Here is a 9,645-nt window from a genome sequence, read left to right on the forward strand (position 1 = left end):
AAAGGCTTCCCTCCTGACGCAGAGATCCATCCCAGCTCCCGGGAGTCTGACTCGGTGCCGTTTGCTCTCCCTGCTCCCTTTTCCCCCCTGCAGTCTTTTCTGCCAGGATTCCCTCCGCAAGCAGCTGGAGAGCCCCAGCCCCTGCAGCCCCTCGGAGCGGGGCAGAGCTCACTGTGGTCGTGAGCTGAGCACGGCAAGCATGTGTCCATGCCGTGCCAGCCTGCAGAGATGTCCTGGCCTCTGCCAGAGAGCGAACCAAACACCCAGGGGTGCATTTTGGATTGCTGGGCACCCCCAGCCAGTGCCAGTCCTAAGAACATCTGTCCCAGGGGGCAGGGAGAGTAGGGACCAGGATGCTGCAGGAGTTTGCTGGCAGAGGGCTGTGGGCAGGGCTGCGGGCAGGGCAGGATGGGTTTGTTTATAGGGGCAACTTTTATCTGCACAAGCAGCCCTCGGGCAGGCTGTGTGGATGTGGGTTCCTGGTTATCTCTGCTGGCCATCGGAGGGGAATGTAAACACGGACGGTGGGGTGGAAATGCCACAGCACAGGGACATCCTCACCGGGGGGTTGCTGCACCCAGGGACCCACCATCACCCCTCTCCCCCTGCACGGGGCTGGAGCTGGGGCTGGGGCTGGGGCTGGAGCTGGGGCTGGAGCTGGAGCTGGAGCTGGGGCTGGAGCTGGGGCTGGAGCTGGGCTTCCCCCCCACGGCAGAGCTGGGGCACAGCGTCGGGCTGGGGATGGTGACTGGGAGAGGATGGATGGGGCAAGATGAAAGGCACCCAGCCCTGCTGCCCACCAGGCAGAAGTTTATCCTCCCCTTGCTTTATTTTCTTCCTGTCTGCAGCAAAGCCTTCAGTAATCAGCAGCTCGGGTAACTATTGGTGGAAGTGTGGCCGGTGATGGCCTGGGGATGGGCAGGAACTGCCCCTGGCTGCCCATCCCTGGGGGCTGCTCTCACGCCAGGGCTGCAGGGCAGTGACAAGGGGGTGGGGGGTTCCCCATGGTAACCCCTGCTTGTTGTGTGTGCAGAGCAAAGTTTGGTATTCCATGACTGAGGAGGCTGCTTTCCCTCCCCCTCAGGAGCTGCCTAAGGAGCAAAGCCCTCCACAAAAACGTGGTCAGCTAACAGTGGTTGAAACCAGGTCAGCAGCAGAGAGGCTGCCAAAGGGGAGTGGGCAAAGAGAGGGGCATGGTCCCCTGATCTAGAAGGCAAAAAGGTGATAACCTTCCATCACATGAGGAGCATAGAGCTGTTTAGGTCCAGCCACAATGGCTGGAGAAAGAGCTCCCCAGTCCTGCCATCGGCCCAGGGCAAGGGCAGATGAGATGCCCTAGAGATGAACCAGTGGGTGCTGGCAGCATGGGCAGCTGAGCACCAGGGCTTGATGTTTCTGCCCTGCCCACCAGCATGCCTACTGCTGTATCCTGCCCTGGCACACACCCTGACCCGTGGGTGCCCAGTGCAGATGCCCGGATGCGGTAGGTGCTCTGCCCCAGCCAGGATGTGCCCTCAAACCCTGACCCCTGCCCTGCTCCTTGACCCCATAATGGTCCATCCTCTGGGAGGAGGAGGAGGAGGAAATGGCAGTGGACCTTTTTATTCGGGATGCCTCCCTGGGGTCACTGCTGATGTCACCCAGCATGGCCGGATGTGTTATTTTCCTGTGCCAGCTAATCGATCCAGCAGCTGGCACGGGGCAGGGACTGCCTGCCTGCCACCACAGCCTGCCTGAGGAGCCAGGAGTTCTTGGAGGGCACCACAATCTGCCCAGGGTCCTGAGGGTCCTTGCAGGGCCAGCCTAATCTGCCCATATTCCCATGAGGTCTTGGGGAGCAGAGCCTTTGAGAGCAACCCCAAGCCCCTTCGCAAGGACCATCGTTGGCACAGCCCTGACTGCTGAGACACTGCTGGCACCCAGACCAGCTCCCTACTCCCCTGCCATCAGCAGATGTCAGCATCGGCCCAGGATCCCTGCACGCGTCGGCAGAGCCCTGGTCACTGCTGGGGAAGCAAGGAAGAGCTGAAGGCATTTCTCCGCGGTACAGCAGCTGGCAAGGCAGGGTGAGACCCTCGGCTGGTGCGAGATTGGCATTGCTGGGGGGTCTGCCCCTACCTGGCAGTGCCACCCTTCAGACAAGCCCAGGTGTCCCCTCTCTCTGCAGCCAGCAGCCAGGGCTGAGCTGCCAAAACTCATCACACTTGTGGGCAGGGGATGATCTGAGAGGTTTGTCCCTGGGTTTCACCCCTGGGCACCCCATCTCTTCCGTCTGCCCATCTTGGGCTCCCGCAGAGTGGGTCCAGCCCACCCTGCTGCCCTCCCACCGCATTTCCTCTGCTCTTCAAATGTTTTAGTTATTAAAGTTTTAAAACAAAAGAAACCACTTGATTTTTTTTCCACGAAGCCTGGGCAGCCCAAGTGCAGCAGTTCTGCTCGGGGTGCCCCCCAACACCCCTGGGGGGGGCACAGCGTGGGGTGTACCGGACACATGTCGGGGGTACCAGACACATAGGGGGGGCGGGGGGGGGGTGGACACCTGTGCCTGAGCTGTTGGACACCCCCCACACCCTGCCACCTCCCGCGTTTGCTCCAGACGCCCCCGGAGGTGACCGAGCCATTTGGGATGGGGATCGCCCACCCAGGCAGGCAGACATCTGTCCCCGCAGGATTCACACAGGGACCACCCGGGACCTCTCATAGCGGCAAGCGGGGATCACTAAGCTGGGGGGGAGGAGGACACACCCCTAGGTAAGGCAAGGGTGGCCGAGACCCCGGTAGCGGGGAGGCAGGGGGACAGCGTGCAGCCTGTGGGGTGTCTGCATGGCTCTCGGTGCACGGCGAAGGGGGGACAGGGGACAGCAGGCAGTCCAGGACAGCGGCGCCGACCCCCTCCCCGAGGCTGCCGCCCCCCACCCCGAGGCTGCCGGCCCCCCCCCCCGAGGCTGCCGGCCCCCCCCCGAGGCTGCCGGCCCCCCCCCCCCGAGGCTGCCGGACCCCCCCCCCGAGGCTGCCGGGCCCGCCCCGCCTTCTCTCCAAACCCCGCCCCCTGACGGCTAAACCCCGCCCCCAACGGCTGACCCCCGCCCTCGGTCCCGCCCCCGCTGGTTCCCGTCGCGCCCCGCAGCGGAAGGGGCGGAGCCTGGGCCGGAAGCGGCTGCAGGGCGGGCAGGGCGGCAGCGGCAGCCGCGGCGGCAGCGGGAGTAGCAGTAGCAGTAATAGAGCGTCCCGGTCCCGGCGCCATGTCGGGCCGCTGCTGCCAGGGCCAGACCCCCAATCGCGACATCCCGGGTCCCGGCAAGTGTCTCGCCCTGCCCGACGGTGCTCCGCTGCCGCCCGGTGACTACAGCACCACGCCGGGGGGCACCGTCTTCGGGACCACTCCGGGCGGTGAGCGGCGGGCTGGGACCGGGCCTCTCATTGTGGAGTGGCGGGGGGATGTGGGAGCCCCTCGGAGGAGGGGAGCGGCCTCGCTTTTGCGGTGGGAACCGGACGGGCTCTCGTTCGGGGGCTGGGCAGGGCGCAGGGCTGCGGGGGAGGCTTCTGTGCTGGCTGGGCAGCGCGGGGGGGTGGCTCCTGGTCTGGGAGCGGGGGGGGTCACGCTTTGAGCAGGGGGGCTTAAGGAAAGGGGGGAGCCCCTCTTCTGTCTGAGGGTGTGCAGGGAGGGTTGAAGGGGAGCCCTTGCTTTGCCCGGGGGCTTGTGAGGCTCTTACTTAGAGATGTAAGTGAGGGTGGCTCCCACTTTGCCTGGGGTTTTGCTGAGGGAGGGGCGCTCCCCTTGGCTGGGGGTGCACGGGGTGAGCCCCACGTCTGGGCGGCAGCTGCATGGCTGCTCCCCCTCCAGGGCTGACTGCGTACCCGGGTGGCCTGCCAGCTCCATGTGTTGGTCGGGGTGGGTCTCCCCTCAGCCTGGCTTTGCAGGGCCGGACTTCTCCTTAGGGGTTTGGCCACTGCTGCGTTCTGAGGGACAAGGAGGGAGCTGGGGGTCTTCCCCTTCCTGCGGGGGGTGGAGTTGGGGCAGCAAAGCAGCACCTGCCTGGGTGCCTGGGCTGGAAGACAAAGCTGCTGCCTGCGCTCTGGGCAGCCTGGTGTGGAGCAAAGCCCTCCTGAGATTTGAGTTACTTATTAATTGCAGCCTGTAATATTTGCTGTCCCCTCTTGGGTTCGGCAGACCTGGGGCCTTTCCTCTTTGTCCCACCTCGCTCTGAGCTGCCGCAGCACCCTGCTGCCCTGCCGTCTGTGGGCTCGGGCCCCTCTGTGTTTGCTGCCCTGCTGTGTGTGACTGCCAAGAGCAACATTCTGGAGGGATTTGCTCCTCAAATACGAAGAGCAGCCTGGTTGTGCTCGCTGGCTGTGCTCGCTGCCTGCTCGGGGTGGGGGCAGCAAAGGCAGGCTGCGAGTGCCCAGCCTGCGAGCCCGGCGTTTATCTTGCCTACCCCTTGTGCCTTCTCTCCCCACCTGCTCCAGCAGCCACCCGACCTGCAAAGTTCTCTGCAGGCCTCATCCATCTGAAGGGTTTTGTGTCCACATTGCTCACTCCAGCACCTGTTTATCTGGAGTAGTTTGGCTGTGGGGAGGGGTGGCTGCTGGTCTGGCTGTGATAACAGCGAGCAGCGGCTCAGGGTGCCCGTGGCAGGGGGGTTGGAACTAGATGAGCTTTGAGGTCCCTGCCAACCCTAACAGTTCTGTGCTTCTATGCCCAGCCAGGGCAGCTGCCTGTGCTCCTGCTGCTCACTGCTTTCAGAGGGTTGGCCACACCATGAAGGCTTCCCCCTCCCTCCCTGCCCCCCCATGCTGCTGCATGAAGGATCAGCCTGAGCAGCAGGAAGGACAAAACTCTGCTTGGAGGAACTGAAGGGGGGAAGGTTTTGTCCCCTTGAACCTGCTGCTCTCTTTCCTCCACAGGGTTAAAATGCAGAGGGAAGGGAGAAGTCTGTGCTGCTGACTCACTTGGTTGGGGTTTTGTGTGTGTGTGTGGTTGGGCAGAAGCACAACAAAGCTGCTTGGGGAACTGAAGTTGTTGTGTTCTTTCTGCCATATGTTCTGGCTTCTCTGAAAGCAGCAAATGACTGCAGCACTTAAACAGCACTTCAGTAATCAGGCTGGGGGAAGATAAGAGAATGGAAACGACTTTCTCAGCTACATTCATCTGCTCTGAGAAGCCAGCAATTAGCAGCATAATGAGCCTGCCAGGATTCTCATCCCTTTGGAGAGTTAATCAGTGTCCAGGGCCTGGAGGGGAAAGGCAGAGTGTGTTTGTTGTTGGGGTGTGTGCACCTGGCAGGGCCCCTGCTGCTCTCCTGACCTTGGGGCTTTGGTCTGTCCCAAGCCTGTTTGAGGACAGCTCTGTGCTGCCAGGGCTGGGTTCAGCTCGGGGGCTGACAGGGAGGGCTGGTGGGAAGCTGCTGGAGGACGTGGCAGGGCTCAGCCTTGGGTTATTGGTCTGCTTTGTGGTTGCTGTTGCAAAGAATTCCTTCTCCTGCACACCCTGGAGGAGCTCTCCTGAGATCCACACATTTCACACCAGGCCCCTCAGAGTCCTGCACTGCAGTGTCACTGGGACCAGAGCAGTTTGGGCTTTGAGAGCCTCTGCTTCCTAGGCTCTGCTGCCTTCAGCTGACCTCTGTTAACCCTCACATCCACAGAGTTTTGTGGGATATGGCTTAGGGATGGACCTGGAATGCTGGGAGTAGTGGCTGTGATGTACCTCCTGCACTGCTGTCAGTGTGTGAAGCCTCTGAGTGCTGCAGGGGGAGAGCTGAGGGCTGTGACCTCTGCACTCAGCCCTTTGGCAGCACTGGGGGCAAAGGACTCAGTGCCAGAAACCTTCAGAGCAACCTTGAGTCACTGAAGGCTTTTGAGAAGGTGGCAGCTCCATGATGTGCTGAGCTCAGGCATCTGACAGCCAGGGCTGGGGCTGGAGCAGGAGAGCCTTGGCTTTGGAGTCAGCAGCCAGGTGTAGAGCAGCAGCTTCCTCCCCACCTGCCCTCTGCTCAGGCTTTGGGCAGCAGCTTCCTCCCCACCTGCCCTCTGCTCAGGCTTTGGGCAGCAGCTTCCTCCCCACCTGCCCTCTGCTCAGGCTTTGGGCAGCAGCTTCCTCCCCACCTGCCCTCTGCTCAGGCTTTGGGCAGCAGCTTCCTCCCCACCTTCCCTCTGCTCAGGCTTTGGGCAGCAGCTTCCTCCCCACCTGCCCTCTGCTCAGGCTTTGGGCAGCAGCTCCCTCCCCACCTGCCCTCTGCTCAGGCTTTGGGCAGCAGCTCCCTCCCCACCTGCCCTCTGCTCAGGCTTTGCTGCTCCTGGTCAGACCCTGAGCTTTCCTTGCCCTGCACAGCACCGAGGTGAAGCTCTTGGGGGAGGCTGCTTTGGACTCTTGAAGTGTTGCAGTGACTCCCTCAAAAGTAGGCTGGATCCCAGCAGTGGCAGAGAGGGGATGCTCCAAAGTGTCCTCCCTCTGATCCTGGTAGCAGGGTGGGTCTGAGTGGAGCCAGCAGAGTCTTCCTGAGCTTTCTGGGCCCTGGGCTGGTGCCAGCAATCAGAGGAAAGGCCTTCATTTCCCTTTTCCAGCTACTTGGGGGCTCTGTCATCCCTTCTGGAAGGGAAGTTGTCCCCTGTCCTCTGCCAGCACGGGCAGTGGCTTTGTCTTACAGCAGGCATGAACAAAACCCCAGCATGAAGGAGCAGAGAGGAGCAGGCAGGAGGTGATGTGTCCTTCTCCCAAGGAACAGTGGCAAGGTGGAAGGAAATGGCTTCAAGTTGCACCAGGGGAGGTTCAGGTTGGACATGAGGAACAATTTCTTCTCCTGAGGGTTGTCCAGGCCCGGCCCAGGCTGCCCAGGGCAGTGGTGGAGTCCCCAGCCCTGGAGGGGTTTCAGAGCTGTGGGGATGTGGTGCTGAGGGCCACGGTTTGGTGGTGCCCTGGCAGTGCTGGGTAAGGACTGGACTTGATCTGAGAGGTCTCTTCCAACATAAACAGCCCTCAGATTCCCTGACCTTACAGCTGTGTGCTCAGTGTTCCCTTTGTGCCTGCCCTGGCTCCTCACCAGCTTGCAGGGGGCACCTGCAGACAGCTCTGAGCAGTGCCCACCTGCAGCGGTACCTGGGGAGTCCACCACGAGCTGCCCTGAGCAGTGCAGGGGAGCTGCCACCAGCACTGTGGCTCAGGCAGTGTGGGTGGGCTGGGCCTGGAGCAGTGCAGCCCATGGTGCCCACCCTCTGCCAGGGCCAGAGCAGCAGGAAAGGAAGGAGATGTTGGGCTGGGAGCACTTCAACCCCAGACTCCAAGTGAACCAGATTCTCATCCAGGCTTCCCCAAGCAGCACAGTGAGGCACTTGGGTGTGGAAGGTGTAACCAGGGCTTGTGGGGAGCAGAGCAGCTCCTCTGGGGTGTAGAGTTCCCTACTGAACACATCCTGACCCCTCTTTGGGACAGGAGAGCTGCTGGGAGCTTGGGGAATGAGCCCATGTATGGCCTGGGGCTGTGCCTGCTGGCAGCTGGGGCAGGCTGGCTGCTGCTGCTGCAGGGTGTTTGCTTTCCTAAGCTCTGGGCATGTGAACTGTCAGGAACGTGAGCAGGGTGTGGAAGCTCTTGCCCTGATCCTTGGGACATGAGGTGCAGTTCTGGGAAGCCTCATCCATCCCTCCCTCCATCCTCACCTCTGGGACCCTCCCAGGAACCCAGCACAGAAGCCACAGAGCAGGGAGCTGCTGGAGCAAAGCTCTGCCTGGGCTCGGAGCTCCCCTTGGGGCTGGTGGAGCAGCTCAGACTCCTGCAGTGAGGAAGGTTCCAGTGCTTTGGGAACTCATTAGCAGAGTGTTCTTGAACCAGGACACCCAGGGAGGGGAGCCCACAGCCCTGCTGCCAACCCATGAGCCAGGGGGGATGGCAGCAGCAGCTCCTGGCCTGCACTGGTGTCCTGCTCAGTCCAGGGAGTGCAGGGGGAGAGGTTCCCTTCTCCTCTTGCTGCAGCAGTAAGGACCTGATCCAGAGCCTCCTCTTGGGCAAAGGCAAAATGGTTTTCCACCAGGCTGTGGGCAGCTGGGAGAGAGCTCTTCTGTGTGTGTGGGTTGGAGCTTTGCCCAGGGCAGTCCCTTCGGCAGGAGCAGGCAGGCAGCCCTGCGGTGTGCCTCGGAACCCAGAGCTCAGCTCCAGCCCTGCTGCGGTGTCTGGAGCTGCCTCATGGCACACAGGGCAGGCTGGGAGGGCTGTGCTCTGGTTAACCATTAAAAGCTGCAGGCTTGGAGGGCTCTCTGGAGGCAAGGCTTGGGGAAGGTGGCAGTGCCCCCTGCACGTGGCTGTGCTGGTGCCTGCCCGCAGTGCCCAGCCTCTGCCAGCTGGGGAAAGCCTCTCCACAGAGCAGAGTCACAGAATGCTTGGGGTTGGAAAAGACCTCAAAGCTCAGCCAGTGCCAGCCCCCTGCCATGGGCAGGGACACCTCCCCCCAGCCCAGGCTGCTCAAGGCCTCATCCAGCCTGGGCCTTGGACACCTCCAGGCAGGGGGCAGCCCCAGCCTCCCTGGGCAGCCTGTGCCAGGCTCTCCCCAGCCTCACTCAAGAATTTCTTCCTCCTCTCCAGTCTCAATCTGCTGTCAGTGGGAATTAAATTCAACTTACTGTTTGCTTTGTGTGTCCTGACCTCCAGAGGAGGGGCTGCACCTATTGCCCTTCCTGGGGGGCAGCAGGCTGGGGTTTGGGGGGGTGGTACTTGTGTTGCCTCTGTGCAGCACCAGCTGTCACTTGGGTCCCTGAGGCCCCACCCCTCGGCACCCAGGGGGTTGGTGGCTGCAAACAGGCCTGCTGGTGCTGGTGTGCAGATGCAGCTGTGGGGGGAGGGCAGCCCTGAGGCCGCTGCTGTCTGCCCCCAGGCACCAGGATCATCTACGACCGCAAGTTCCTGATGGAGTGCCGCAACTCCCCCGTGGCCAGGACCCCTCCCTCCGACCTGCCCCGCATCCCAGGAGTCACCAGCCCCAGCGGGGAGGAGCTGAAGGTGGAGAACAATCACATCCAGAGCTGTGAGGAGAAAGGGAGCACAGGTGAGTGCCTGCTCAAAGCCACGGGAAGGGCACTGCCGGGTCCTGGGCTGGAGGCAGGAGGTCCCCGGGAGCTCTGCTCAGGGCTCTGATAACAAAGCCAGAGTGTGCTACCTGTTCCTGGGTGACACAGAGTGCAAGGGATCCCTGGAGATCAAGTCCAACCCCCCTGCCAAGGCAGGGTCACCTGGAGAAGGTCACACAGGAACACATCCAGGCAGGTTTGGAAGCTCTCCGGAGCGGGAGACTCCACAGCCCCCCTGGGCAGCCTGCCCCAGGGCTCCAGCAACCTTAAAGAAGCTCCTCCTCATCTTCAGGTAACTTCTGAGGCTCCACTCTCTGCCTGTTACCCTGTGTCCTGTCACTGGGCACCACTGGCAACAGCCTGGCCCCATCCTCCTGGCACCCACCCTCGAGGTATTGATCAGCATTGATCAGATCCTCCCTCAGGCTGCTCTTCTCCAGACTAGAGAGCCCCAGGCCCGGCCTGCTCTCCCCAGGCTCAGCCTGCTTTGGGCAGTTGGCTTCTCACAGCCTGGGCTCCTGGCTTGGGCCCCAGCAATGTGCCTTCTGTCAGCCCAGTCTGCTCTGGTGCAGTCACTGAGTCTCTTCAGTT

The 9,645-nt window shown here is 62.1% G+C and overlaps 1 protein-coding gene across 1 annotated transcript; it reads left to right on the top strand.

Moving 5' to 3' along the window:
- Window positions 1-3,131: 3,131 nt before the first annotated feature.
- On the top strand, window positions 3,132-9,136 carry LOC137440505 (eukaryotic translation initiation factor 4E-binding protein 1-like). The gene is made up of 2 exons (XM_068136735.1): window positions 3,132-3,390; window positions 8,862-9,136. The coding sequence occupies exons 1-2, from the start codon at window positions 3,243-3,245 to the stop codon at window positions 9,119-9,121; spliced, it is 408 nt and encodes a 135-aa protein (XP_067992836.1). The 5' UTR covers window positions 3,132-3,242; the 3' UTR covers window positions 9,122-9,136.
- The last annotated feature ends 509 nt before the right edge of the window (window positions 9,137-9,645 follow it).

This window comes from Melanerpes formicivorus, unplaced genomic scaffold (assembly GCF_026170545.1).
Source record: "Melanerpes formicivorus ecotype bairdi unplaced genomic scaffold, bMelFor1.0.p_v2 SCAF_3110, whole genome shotgun sequence".
In the NCBI taxonomy this organism is placed as follows: Eukaryota; Metazoa; Chordata; class Aves; order Piciformes; family Picidae; genus Melanerpes; species Melanerpes formicivorus.

Coding starts and splice junctions, on each gene's coding strand:
- LOC137440505 (XM_068136735.1), top strand. CDS start 3,243: ATGTCGGGCCGCTGCTGCCAGGGCCAGACCCCCAATCGCGACATCCCG. Junction 3,391..8,861: donor CTTCGGGACCACTCCGGGCG/GTGAGCGGCGGG, acceptor GTCTGCCCCCAG/GCACCAGGATCATCTACGAC.